Source organism: Mesoplodon mirus, assembly GCF_964341445.2.
Source record: "Mesoplodon mirus genome assembly, chromosome: 11".
NCBI lineage: Eukaryota > Metazoa > Chordata > Mammalia > Artiodactyla > Ziphiidae > Mesoplodon > Mesoplodon mirus.
The window spans coordinates 76,820,115-76,835,047 of record NC_138987.1 but is presented as its reverse complement, the minus strand read 5'-3'; the positions used below and the strand labels follow the sequence as shown (position 1 = coordinate 76,835,047).

The following is a 14,933-nucleotide window of genomic DNA, read 5'->3' as shown; positions in this document are numbered from 1 at the left end:
GAAATAGAAAATATGAATAGACCAATCACAAGCACTGAAATTGAAACTGTGATTAAAAATCTTCCAACAAACAAAAGCCCAGGACCAGATGGCTTCACAGGCGAATTGTATCAAATATTTAGAGAAGAGCTAACACCTATCTTTCTCAAACTCTTCCAAAATATAGCAGAGGGAGGAACACTCCCAAACTCATTCTACGAGGCCACCATCACCCTGATAACAGAACCAGACAAGGATGTCACAAAGAAAGAAAACTACAGGCCAATATCACTGATGAACATAGATGCAAAAATCCTCAACAAAATACTAGCAAACAGAATCCAACAGCACATTAAAAGGATCATACGCCATGATCAAGTGGGGTTTATTCCAGGAATTCAAGGATTCTTCAATATATGCAAATCAATCAATGTGATACACTATATTAACAAAACTAAGGAGAAAAACCATATGATCATCTCAATAGATGCAGAGAAAGCTTTCGACAAAATTCAACACCCATTTATGATAAAAACCCTGCAGAAAGTAGGCATAGAGGGAACTTTCCGCAACATAATAAAGGCCATATATGACAAACCCACAGCCAACATCGTCCTCAATGGTGAAAAACTGAGACCATTTCCACTAAGATCAGGAACAAGACAAGGCTGCCCACTCTCACCACTCTTATTCAACATAGTTTTGGAAGTTTTAGCCACAGCAATCAGAGAAGAAGAGGAAATAAAAGGAATCCAAATTGGAAAAGAAGAAGTAAAGCTGTCACTGTTTGCAGATGACATGATACTATACACAGAGAATCCTAAAGATGCTACCAGAAAACTACCAGAGCTAATCAATGGATCTGGTAAAGTGGCAGGATACAAAATTAATGCACAGAAATCTCTGACATTCCTATACACTAATGATGAAAAATCTGAAAGTGAAATCAAGAAAACACTCCCATTTACCATTGCAACAAAAAGAATAAAATATCTAGGAATAAACCTACCTAAGGAGACAAAAGACCTGTATGCAGAAAATTATAAGACACTGATAAAAGAAATTAAAGATGATACAAATAGATGGAGAGATATACCATGTTCCTGGATTGGAAGAATCAATATTGTGAAAATGACTGTACTACCCAAAGCAATCTACAGATTCAATGCAATCCCTATCAAACTACCACTGGCATTTTTCACAGAACTAGAACAAAAAATTTCAAAATTTGTTTGGAAAAACAAAAGACCCCGAATAGCCAAAGCAGTCTTGAGAACGAGAAACGGAGCTGGAGGAATCAGGCTCCCTGACTTCAGACTATACTACAAAGCTACAGTAATCAAGACAGTGTGGTACTGGCACAAAAACAGAAAGATAGATCAATGGAACCGGATAGAAAGCCCAGAGATAAACCCACGCACATATGGTCACCTTATCTTTGATAAAGGAGGCAGGAATGTACAGTGGAGAAAGGACAGCCTCTTCAATAAGTGGTGCTGGGAAAACTGGACAGGGACATGTAAAAGTATGAGATTAGATCATTCCCTAACACCATACACAAAAATAAGCTCAAAATAGATTAAAGACCTAAATGTAAGGCCAGACACTATCAAACTCTTAGAGGAAAACATAGGCAGAACACTCTATGACATAAATCACAGCAAGATCCTTTTGGACCCACCTCCTAGAGAAATGGAAATAAAAACAAAGATAAACAAATGAGACCTAATGAAACTTCAAAGCTTTTGCACAGCAAAGGAAACCATAAACAAGACCAAAAGACAACCCTCAGAATGGGAGAAAATATTTGCAAATGAAGCAACTGACAAAGGATTAATCTCCAAAATTTATAAGCAGCTCATGCAGCTCAATAGCAAAAAAACAAACAACCCAATCCAAAAATGGGCAGAAGACTTAAATAGGCATTTCTCCAAAGAAGATATACAGACTGCCAACAAACACATGAAAGAATGCTCAACATCATTAATCATTAGAGAAATGCAAATCAAAACTACAATGAGATATCCTCTCACACCAGTCAGAATGGCCATCATCAAGAAATCTAGACACAATAAATGCTGGAGAGGGTGTGGAGAAAAGGGAACACTCTTGCACTGCTGGTGGGAATGTGAATTGGTACAGCCACTATGGAGAACAGTATGGAGGTTCCTTAAAAAACTACAAATAGAACTACCATATGACCCAGCAATCCCACTACTAGGCATATACCCTGAGAAAACCATAATTCAAAAAGAGACAGGTACCAAAATGTTCATTGCAGCTCTATTCACAATAGCCCGGAGATGGAAACAACCTAAGTGTCCATCACCAGATGAATGGATAAAGAAGATGTGGCACATATATACAATGGAATATTACTCAGCCATAAAAAGAAACGAAACTGACCTATTTGTAATGAGGTGGATAGACCTAGAGTCTGTCATACAGAGTGAAGTAAGTCAGAAAGAGAAAGACAAATACCGTATGCTAACACATATATATGGAATTTAAGAAAAAAAATGTCATGAAGAACCTAGGGGTAAAACAGGAATAAAGACACAGACCTACTTGAGAATGGACTTGAGGATATGGGGAGGGGGAAGGGTAAGCTGTGACAAAGCGAAAGAGAGGCATGGATATATATACAGTACCAAACGTAAGGTAGATAGCTAGTGGGAAGCAGCCGCATAGCACAGGGAGATCAGCTCGGTGCTTTGTGACCGCCTGGAGGGTGGGATAGGGAGAGTGGGAGGGAGGGAAACGCAAGAGGGAAGGGATGTGGGAACAGATGTATATGTATGACTGATTCACTTTGTTATAAAGCAGAAACTAATAAAAAAATTTAAAAAAAAAACAAAAACAGGATCCCTCAGAGTTAAGATGTCCTAGAGAATTAAGGTGAAGAAGGGTTCCACCTGGTCCAAATCACAGGCAAGGATCTTGTGCCTTTTGGAAAAATGGGTGAACTTTATGAAGGATGACTGGAATTGCAGTGGCCACTTTGGGGAACCTTTAATTTAGATAAGATAGTCCACCTGAGGGACACCCTTAAAAAGAGAATATTCCAAATTTCTCAGAGACGATGGTAGGCAAAAGCTTCTAAAAGACAAAATGACTCCAAAAATAGCTTCTCTAAAAGAATCCTTACAGCACACAGAAAAAAATTTACCAAAAAAATTTTGGTAAAAATCTCTAGCCATCAGCAGGTAACCTTAATTTATTCCATCCGCCAGAAATAATTTGGATCCAGCTATTCTTTTGAGTTTTATATTACTGTACCTGACACATGGTTAAAATTTAAAAATGAAAGTTATACAATCTCTGTTTGTGTCTGTCTATATATTTATGTGTATACGAATTCATGTATGGTCTGTGATATTTTTTAAAGAGCTCTATTTAATCTGCTTAAAGGAAAATAATCACTTATATAAATTAAGTGTTCTTAAAACTCTCAGAAATATAGAAACTAATCCAAATGCTTTTCAAGTTAGTGTGATCTGGAATGATTTTTGGTAAATAAAAGCTACTTCAAATGTGTTGCTTTAATAAAATAGGCTTGTCCTTAGGGTTGTCAACATTAAATATAATGCAAATATACAAACATTTCTACCCAGGTTTACTAGTAAAATAAGCTCATGCTATCTCTACATTACAAAGTTTGGCAGCAAGAAAAACAATATAAGATGATGATTATCTGTTTAATGTTTAATCCAAGAATATTTACTAAAAACAAATAAATTAAATAGATGTAAGATAAAAGTTTATACTGTTAACTTAAATGATATTCATTATCTATTATATCCTATCTAGATCATTTACAAATAAGATAATATACTGAAACATTAATTGCTAAACATAAATTTATCATAAGTTTTTGGCTTCTTAATTTTTACAGATAAAAGCTACTTGGGGTTATAATAAACATGTCTTTTGCCAGATTAAAAAACTGTACTATCGAAAACATGAACAGGTCAATTATGAATGTGAATGAAGTTGAATCAGTAACTTAAAAACCTCCCAAAAGTTCAGGACCAGATGGCTTTACAGGTGAACTCTACCAAACATTTAGAAAAAAGTTAGCACCTGCCCTTCTCAAATTATTCCAAAAAAAGTGCAGAATGAGGAACGCTTCCAAACTCATTCTGTGTGGCCAGCATCACTCTGATACCCAAACCAGAAAAAGACATCACAAAAAAAGAAAATTACAGGCCAATATCACTGATGAACATAAACACAAAAATCCTCAACAAAATATTAGCAAGCTGAATTCAACAATACATGAAAAGGGTCATACACTACGATCAACGGGGATTTAACCCAGGGATGGGATTGAACCAATCTCATCCAAGAATGTTTCAATAACCACAAAGCAATTAATGTGATACACCACATTAACAAATTGAAGAAAATCATATCATCTCAATAGATGCAGAAAAAGCTTTTGACAAAATCCAACAAAGATTTATGATAAAAAAAACTCTCAACAAAGTGGGTACAGAGGAAATATACCTCAACATAATAAAGGCCATATATGACAAGCCCACATCTAACATCATACTCAACAGTGAAAAGCTGAAGGCATCTCCTGTAAGATAAGAAACAAGACAAGGATGCTCACTCTCACCACTTCTATTCAACATAGTATTGTAAGTCCTAGCCACAGCAATCAGACAAGAAAAAGAAATAAAAGGAATCCAAATCAGAAAGGAAGAAATAAAACCATCACTGTTTGCAGATGACATGATACTACACATAGAAAATCCAAAAGACACTGTCCAAAATCCTACCATAATTCATCAATGAATTCAGTAAGGTTGCAAGATACAAATAAATATACAGAAATCTGTTGCATTTCTGTATACTAACAATGAACTATCAGACACAGAAATTAAGAAAACAATCCCATTTACAACTGCATCAAAAAGAACAAAATACCTAGGAATAAATTAACTAAGAGGGTAAAAGATCTGTACTCAGAAAACTATAAGGCACTGATGAAAGAAATTGGAGATGACACAAATAGATGGAAAGATACACTGTGTTCATGAATTGAAAGAATTAAAAATGTTAAAATGACCATACTACTCAAGGCAATCTACAGATTCAGTGCAATTCCTATCAAAATACCAATGGCATTCTTCACAGAACTAGAAAAAATAATCTTAAATTTTGTATGGAAACACAAAAGACCCTCCAATAGCCAAAATAATCTTGAGTAAGAAGGTCACAGATGGAGGTATCATGCTTCCTGATTTCAAACTATACTACAAAGCTACAGAAATCAGAAGAGTATGATACTGGCACAAAAACAGAAGCATAGATTAATGGAACAGAATAGAGAGCCCAGAAATATACATTTCTGGTCAATTAATCTATGACAAAGGAGGCAAGAATATACAATGGGGAAAAGACAGTCTCTTTAGTAAGTGTTCCTGGGAAAACTGGAAGCTACATGTAAAGGAATGAAATTAGAACACCATATATCACACCATATATAAAAATAAACTCAAAATGGATTAGAGGGGCTTCCCTGGTAGCACAGTGGTTAAGAATCCGCCTGCCAATACAGGGGACACAGGTTCGAGCCCTGGTCCAGGAAGATCCCATATGCTGTGGAGCAACTAAGCCTGTGCACCACAACTACTGAGCCTGTGCTCTAGAGCCCACGAGCCACAACTACTGAAGCCTGTCTGCCTAGAGCCCATACTCTGCAACAAGAGAAGCCACTGCAATTAGAAGCCTGTGGTGCCACAATGAAGAGTAGCTCCCACTCACTGCAATTAGAGAAAGCCCACGCACAGCAACGAAGACCCAATGCAACAACAACAACAAATGGATTAGAGACTTGAACGTAAGACCTGAAACCATAAAATTCCTGGAAGAAAACATAGGCAGTATGCTCTCTGACACTGGTCTTAGCAATATTTTGGGGTACATCTCCTCAGGCAAGGAAAACAAAAGCAAAAATAAACAAGTGGGACTATATACATCACACTAAAAAGCTTTTGCACAGCAAAGGAAATAATCAACAAAACAAAAAGGCCATCTACTGAATATAAAGATATTTGCAAACAGTATATCTGATAAGGGGTTAATATCCAAAATATACAAAGAACTCATACAATTCAACATTAAAAAAACCAAACAACTCGATTAAAAAATGACCAGTGGAACTGAATAGATATTTTTCCAAAGAAGACACACAGACAGCCAACAGGTACATGAAAAGATGTTCAATATCACTAATCATCAGGGAAATGCAAATCAAAACCACAGAGATATCACTTCACACCTGTCAGAATGGCTATTATCAAAAAACAACAAATAACAAGTGTAGGCAAGGACGTGGAGAAAAGGGAACCCTTGTGCACTGTTGGTGAGAATGTAAATTGGTGCAGCCACTATGCAAAACAGTATGGAGTAATCAAGACAGTGTGGTACTGGCACAAAAACAGAAAGATAGATCAATGGAACCGGATAGAAAGCCCAGAGATAAACCCACGCACATATGGTCACCTTATCTTTGATAAAGGAGGCAGGAATGTACAGTGGAGAAAGGACAGCCTCTTCAATAAGTGGTGCTGGGAAAACTGGACAGGGACATGTAAAAGTATGAGATTAGATCATTCCCTAACACCATACACAAAAATAAGCTCAAAATAGATTAAAGACCTAAATGTAAGGCCAGACACTATCAAACTCTTAGAGGAAAACATAGGCAGAACACTCTATGACATAAATCACAGCAAGATCCTTTTGGACCCACCTCCTAGAGAAATGGAAATAAAAACAAAGATAAACAAATGAGACCTAATGAAACTTCAAAGCTTTTGCACAGCAAAGGAAACCATAAACAAGACCAAAAGACAACCCTCAGAATGGGAGAAAATATTTGCAAATGAAGCAACTGACAAAGGATTAATCTCCAAAATTTATAAGCAGCTCATGCAGCTCAATAGCAAAAAAACAAACAACCCAATCCAAAAATGGGCAGAAGACTTAAATAGGCATTTCTCCAAAGAAGATATACAGACTGCCAACAAACACATGAAAGAATGCTCAACATCATTAATCATTAGAGAAATGCAAATCAAAACTACAATGAGATATCCTCTCACACCAGTCAGAATGGCCATCATCAAGAAATCTAGACACAATAAATGCTGGAGAGGGTGTGGAGAAAAGGGAACACTCTTGCACTGCTGGTGGGAATGTGAATTGGTACAGCCACTATGGAGAACAGTATGGAGGTTCCTTAAAAAACTACAAATAGAACTACCATATGACCCAGCAATCCCACTACTAGGCATATACCCTGAGAAAACCATAATTCAAAAAGAGACAGGTACCAAAATGTTCATTGCAGCTCTATTCACAATAGCCCGGAGATGGAAACAACCTAAGTGTCCATCACCAGATGAATAGATAAAGAAGATGTGGCACATATATACAATGGAATATTACTCAGCCATAAAAAGAAACGAAACTGAGCTATTTGTAATGAGGTGGATAGACCTAGAGTCTGTCATACAGAGTGAAGTAAGTCAGAAAGAGAAGGACAAATACCGTATGCTGACACATATATATGGAATTTAAGAAAAAAAATGTCATGAAGAACCTAGGGGTAAAACAGGAATAAAGACACAGACCTACTTGAGAATGGACTTGAGGATATGGGGAGGGGGAAGGGGTAAGCTGTGACAAAGCGAAAGAGAGGCATGGACATATATACAGTACCAAATGTAAGGTAGATAGATAGTGGGAAGCAGCCGCATAGCACAGGGAGATCAGCTCGGTGCTTTGTGACCGCCTGGTGGGGTGGGATACGGAGGGTGGGAGGGAGGGAGACGCAAGAGGGAAGGGATGTGGGAACAGATGTATATGTATGACTGATTCACTTTGTTATAAAGCAGAAACTAAAAAAAAAAAACAAAAAAACAGTATGGAGATTCCTTAAGAAATTAAAAATAGAACTACCATATGATCCAGCAATTCCACTGTTGGGTATTTATCCACAGAAAACAAAAACACTAATTCAAAAGGATATATGCACCCCTATCTTTACTGCAGCATTACTTACAATAGCCAAGACATGGACGTGACCTAAGCACCCATCAACATATGAATGGATAAAGAAGACGTGATATGTATTTTAAAATGGAATATTACTCAGCCATTAAAAAGAATGAAATCTAGCCATTTGCGACAATATGGATGGACCTACAGGACATTATCCTAAGTGAAGTAAGTCAGAGAAAGACAAATACTGTACGATTTCACTTATATGTGGAAGCTAAAAAACAAAACTGAACAAACAAAACAGAAATAGTTATAGATACAGAGAACAAAGAGCTGGTTGCCAGAGGGGAGGGGATGGGGGGCAGAAAAAAAACAGGTGAGGAAGATTAAGAGGTACAAAACTTCCAGCTGCAAAATAAATGAGTCATGGGTATGAAATGTACAGTGTGGCGAATATAGTCAACTACTATATAATATCTTTGTTTGGTGACACTGTAACTAGATTTTTCATGGTTATCATTTTGAAATGTATAGAAGTACTGAATCACTATGTTGTGTAACAGTAACTAACATAGTGTTGTAGATTAATTATACTTCAAAAACAAACAGCAAACAAATTCATAGAAAAAGAGATCAGATTTGTGGTTACCAGAGGCAGGGGGAACTGGACGAAGGCAGTCAAAAGCTACAAACTTCCAGTTATAAGATAAATAAGTACTAGGGATATAATGCACAACATGATAAATATAATTAACCCTGCTTTATGTTACATATGAAAGCTGCTATGAGAATAATTTCTAAGAGTTATCATAAGAAAAAAACCCTTTTTTTCTATTTCTTTAATTTTGTATCTGTATAAAACAATAGATGTTCACTAAAAAATTGTGTAAGTCATTATGCTGTACATTTCAGAGTTACACAGTGCTGTATGTCAATTATATCTCCACAAAACTGTAAGAAAAAATTATACTGTGAGAAAACATCTCTAAAAAATATAATTTTTTGTAATTATGTATTCATGAATTTGCTAATCTACTATAGGATGCTGCTATTACGACAGTTCACAACTACATGCTTCCTAGTTTTCACTGGAAAATAAACGTTAATAAAGGTTAAAATTTATAATCAATATATAAAAAATACTAGAAACAAGAATGAAAGAAAACAACTTTGTATATAAAGTATGAGAGGAAAATGGGATGTATTTTTAGAAGAAGAGCATGCAAAGAATTTAGGTTGTATTTTTGTTATGGAAAAAAGAGAGTAATTTTGTACAGTAATTTTGTAAAGTAAAATTACTGTTCATTCCAGAATGAGAAAGAGAAAAGGAATAACACAAACTCTAAATGGATATAGAAAGTGCTTGAATTTTATGTTGGAAGGTCAAAGTTAGCTAAAATTATAAGGGTTTTAAAAAATGAGCTCAATAATAAACTGAAACAAACTAGAACGTTTTTACCCTCTGTGTTAAAAGCACAAAGTTTCTTAAATTATTGGTCTGCTCTTAATAAGATACAGTAAGTCCCCTACATATGAACCCTCAAGTTGCGAACTTTCAAAAATGCGAACGTGCATTCGCATGTCCAATCACATAAGTTAGTTCACGTGTCTGGCATACATAGTCACAGGTGTGCATCCTCTACAAGGGTTGTGTTTTTGCGTACTTTACTGTACAGTGCTGTATAGAGTACAGTAGTACAGTATCTTTATTTCAAGCCCAGGATGTCCAGAAGTAAGCGTAAAAGCAGCAGTATACAGCCGATTGTGTTAGTTGGGTACCTAGGCTAACTTTGTTGGACTTATGAACAAATTGGACTTACAAACGTGTTCTCAGAACAGAACTTGTTTGTATGTAGGAGACTTACTGTATTATAAAAGGTTTTTCTTTACCTTTTGTGTAAACTGTCTAGGAACTAAAGATTCTGTGTCTTAGCAAAATAATTTCCTGTGCTTCATGTTATCTTTATCAGGTCCTTAACTACTTAGGAAAACTGAATCTTTACAACATTACAAGAGGTAAGGGTTTTTTGGTTTTGTTTTGTCTTTTACAACTATGTAACTTTCTGTATTTGCTTTTGAAATCTTTTAGTTGTCACTTTGGCTGAATAGGTAACTAAGTTTTGCTTCACAGTAAAGCATTTACAATCAACTACAGGCCAAAATGCTTTGTCTTTATGGAGATTCATGGAAAGGACCCTGACAAGTACTCTGGAATACAGATTTCTGATAACTTTAAGCTCATACCACTAAACTGAGTAAGAATTTCTAGAACTCTAATGGAGAAACTGCTTAATTCATAAAACTGCTAACCCAAGATCAAGCAAAACAAGGATTAATTACATGGGACCAAATGAACTGATGAAAATAATTATAACTTTTATGACTTTGTTTGAAACACTGTCAGTTCTTCAATGCTTGTTTTCCAGATTTAAAGAACCCTTTTTTCCTCTCCTTCTAAGCTATCTAAACTTAAAACAATTTGGTAAAGTATACTTTTAAAAGCAAAAATGAAACATTTATTTTTTCTCCTTACCTGATCCCTTCAGAATTAAAACAAACAAATTAAAAAAAAAACAACCCTTTCTGAGTATTCTTATTTTCATGGCAATATAGATATTTGCATAAATTCAATAAGAATCTGTTCTCTTTGTAACAGGACACAACTGGACAAGTCCTTGGCTTGCCTTCTTAGCATAAAGAGGCTATTAAAGATCTAACCTGAGATCTTACTTATTAAGATCTTATCTTACTTATTAAGATCTTATCTTACTTATTAAGACAGTTTTAAGGATCTAAAGTAGACTTTATGGAGCCAATAAAGCCCCTTGGATATTACCAAAGCTTTGACTGGAGTATCGTATTTGAGAATGTGCATAAAGTCACTGTTCTTGCTGCACTTATGTAAATAACAAGCCAAGTTTAAAGAGACTAGACTTATTTTACAAACAAATTACTTGTGATTATCTTTGGTAAAAATGAGGTGACTACAGAGAGAAAAATTATGTTTAAACAGAAAACTTTGGCATATTCATAATCAAATTCGAGTCCTGCTTATTGTCTTTGAGGTTTTGTATCTAACTGTAAACTGGACTGGGTCCTGAACTCTTCTAGTTTTCTCCAATATCTGGCTATGACTCTCCAAACTAATATTTTCAATTTCCTCCCACCCTCTGACTTGATATAAAAACTAAAACTGTCCTTTTCCTCAAACCCTACAAGCTAAAGCTTTCAGTCTTGATATAGACTTCAGAGAAGTCACAACAGATCACATATAGACAAGACAACCTTCATACCTACTTCTATGTAGGCGACTCAGAGCTCAGCAGAACACCTGATGACATCATCAAAGACATTCAAACTGCAAACCAGGAAAATCTATCAGTTTGAAACTGCCACCTTCATTCCACCTTCATCCAAAAGTCCGAGCTCAACTCCAAAAATTTTCTCGACTGGCTGCTCTCTAGACTCAACAACTGCATTTATAATTTGTTCCAACTAATCTTTAATCTTTGCCTTTCTTTTGTTTCCATAGAAATGCTTCTTATTGAATCCTTGATTGCTCACACCATATAGAAGCCTACTTAGATGGAAGCTTACCTATAACACCGCCTCCTAAAATAAGACATCCTCATGTTTATCCCATCTTAAGTAATCATGACATAGTTCAGTACTATAAGGCACTAATGCAATACTGAAAGGCTTATTTCCACAGGTCCATAAAGCTTTCTGTGATCTGCTTCCAAAGAAGACAATGTGCCCCATATATTAGAACCTAGAGACTCAGTTTATTGGAAAAGACACCAACAAAAGACTGCACTTAAACCTCATTGGGAGAGACCTTATTCTCTGCAAAATCTCTACAGTTACAGCAAGAATCTGTAAATTCTTTAGCCAGAGTTATTTTAGACAACTGCATAGCCTTAGACACCCTAACCACCCAAGACAGAAGTGCATGTACTGTAACTGGTAAAAAAAAATGTTGTTTCTATGTTAATATATCAAAAAGATCTTAAAGATCAGATGCCAGTCTTTAATCAAATAGGCAACGCTTCTTCCCTTGATTATTTAGTTGGTTAAATCATGGCTCCTGGGACTCTGCTCTGGAGAATCTTTCAATCCTTGACTACTATTCTCCACATAGTCATTAACCTCCCTAGTGCCTTGTATCCTCTCAAGAGTTTAAATGTCTTTCAGCGACTACTCACACATCATATGTTATCCATCAAGATTAGACAACTGGAAGAACTCAATGATCCCACTGACCGTGTCCAGGGTGACTATGTAACTGCCAGTAACAGCAATTACATGACCATCCATCCCAAGGACTACATCAAAGGGGTAGTGAGAGTAACACCATATTGGTTCACACTCTCAGCTTGCCGAGAGAAAGACCAAAAGTCGGGGACTTTTTAAATAAAATAAATGGAGACCAGGCTTGAAAATCCCCCAAGCTGACCAAGCCATGTAGACCGCATAAGCGAAACCAAATCTAGTTTATATCATGAACATAAGTGACACTTAACAGGTTATTCCTTGTAAATGCCTCTAATAATCAACTTAAATTGTCTTCTTAAAATAGCGTAAGATAATCACTTTTAACCAATCCCCTGCTGTCTGTAAACTCCCAACGTAATAACCATTGTAAAGGTTAAACAGCTTCCTCGTGCTCACTTTATAAAGCCATCCTGTACCTACATGCCTCTGTGCTTCTGGTTTCTACCTCAATAAAATATTCATATCAAGTAAACCTCTCTGAAATTTCTTTTAATACTCGGCAGCCTTCTAAGGATTTAAATATGTTACGTTTATTGCTCACTACAACGCCATGAGATAGGTACTGTTATTATACTAATTTTGTAGATCAAGAACTAGGGCCCAGAGAGGTGAAGCTACTCTCCCAGTCACACAACTGGAGAATAATAGCAAAACCGGGAGCTGAACCCAGCAAGCACAATCAAGGATTTGAGCGCTGTGTCAAAGAAGCAATATTTATCCCTGTTACAGTAACTGGGTGGAACTTTGCTGAAGGCTTCTGAGAGCCCCATCCAGTGTTTTGTTTTTTGTTTTGTTTTGTTTTACCAAGGCTTTCAGCTCCCGTCAGAGACAGGCCGCTGCCAGGAACCGCCCGGGCGTGCAGCTGTCAAAGCTGACTGATAGGACATCTATCGGGGGCCAGAGGGGCAAGCCTGCCGGGCAGCCCCCCTGGTACGACGGTCCTCAGCGAGGAGAAGACAAAATCAGAGACCCAGGTCTAGAAACACCCGCGGGGCCTCCTTCGTGGGAGGCAAGAAGGGGGCGGGGAAGGGGAGCCGCGCGGGGCGGCGGGCGCGGGCGGCGCCGGGGCGGGGCGACAGGGAGGCGGGCGGGGCGGACTCACAGATCCAGGAGCTGACTGACCCGCTGCTGGCTCGGCATCGCGGCCGCCCTCGGAAGCCTCTTCCGCGGTCCCGGGGCCGCCGAAATCCAGCCAGAGACCGTCTGTCAACTCCTGCCCCGGAGAGACGCGTAGACCCTTGTGACGTCGCCCGCCTCTTCCGGTGACCAGGCGCGGGCGCGCTGGCGACTGCCGAGCCCCTTTGGGGCGGAGCCCGGCGCGCTGCGCCGGAGCGGCGGCGGGATAAAAGGGAAAGGAGCCTTTCGCTCAGAGAGAAGCGCTGCGGCAGTTGTCGTTCTGCAGCCCTGTGGCCCGGCTCCGGGGGCTTCCCGAGTCGGCCAGCCCGGCGCGCGACCTAGCCCGGTACCCCTGGAGCCGCGCGTGGCTGCGAGGTCGCTGCTCTTACTACAGGGGTGCGTTTGATGCTGGGCCGAGCATCTGGCGATGCACACCGGGGACCCCCTTGGATACAGACTCCATGACCGTCAAACAGAGAGTTTTAGCGGATCCGAGAGTGACTGCCGTTTACCGAGCACTTTCTGGAAGAAAGCACGCACTAAGCTGCGTGCTTTCAGTAATTAACCATATTCTTTTAATCCTGTGAAGTCGGAATTATTTAGCCTTATTTTACAGAGGAGGACATTCCGTGCCTACAAAAAAGCTCAGTAAGCATTTCATCATGGAGCCAGGGGCTTGTGTTCAAATCAGAAAATTTTCTAAAGAAGAGGGACCTTTCCCCAGGTGGAATTGTCTCTCCTTGGTTATGCTGCAGAGTACTTGATACTTTTTGGTGCTTTTTCATTCTTCCTTGTAGATTAATTTCATTCTTCCTTGTAGGTTATATGTCTTCCTTTTGTAAGCTTTTGAAAGTTGGAACCCAGTCTTGTTCATCTCTTCAGGATGCTGCTTATTCAATCAGCACGCATTTACCAAGCACTGAAGGAGGGCAGGGATTGTGCTGGGTGCTGAGGATTCAGTGGTGAACCCTTGAACCAGAAAAGTAAAAAAAGACAATCAGAACAACTGTTAAATGCTAAGATGGAGTTAGTTCTACTGGAACACCCATGGAAGGGTGGGGGGAGCAGGTTGAGAGAAAAACGTGGTCTGTTAGGGACAGCAAATAGTTCAGGATGGCTACAGTGGAGAGTGGTGAGGTGCATGTAGAGGAGGGAACAGGCAAACTTTTTCTATAAGGGGGCAGAAAATAAATATTTTAGGTTTTGTGGGACATCCCTTGTTGCTGAACCGAACTGGGCTCTGCGTGTCCTACCTGAAGCCAAGCTGATCTACTGACCACTGGGTTGTGGTGAGGGAGAGTACAGGGCGCCAAGCAAGAAGAACAGGCAGCTGATGCTCAAAAGACCGGAACTCACCTGATGGCTTTCAGGCAAGAGTTTTTAAAGGCAACACTACAGGTGAAGGTGGCAGGTGCATGATCAGCTCACGGACATTTTTCTGATTGGTTGGTAGTGAAGTAACGGTGATGTTTGGGGAATATTAATTATCAACCTTCTGGTTCCATCCAGTCTGGGGGTCTGTGTGCTTGTGGTCAGCGTGTGTT

The 14,933-nt window shown here is 38.5% G+C and overlaps 1 protein-coding gene across 2 annotated transcripts in view; it reads right to left on the bottom strand.

Moving 5' to 3' along the window:
* Window positions 1-13,634, bottom strand: part of AMN1 (antagonist of mitotic exit network 1 homolog) — a 69,537-nt gene extending 55,903 nt beyond the window's left edge. The window contains exon 1 of one of the 2 annotated variants that reach the window (XM_082635259.1): window positions 13,396-13,634. Coding sequence is in view for 1 of the 2 variants with exons in the window: in XM_082635258.1 (XP_082491384.1) it covers window positions 13,376-13,413 (38 nt within the window). In the remaining variant the exon portion in view is untranslated. Of the gene's footprint in view, window positions 1-13,375 lie in introns of both variants that reach the window. The other variant, XM_082635258.1, reaches the window with a different exon arrangement.
* Between the last annotated feature and the right edge of the window lie 1,299 nt (window positions 13,635-14,933).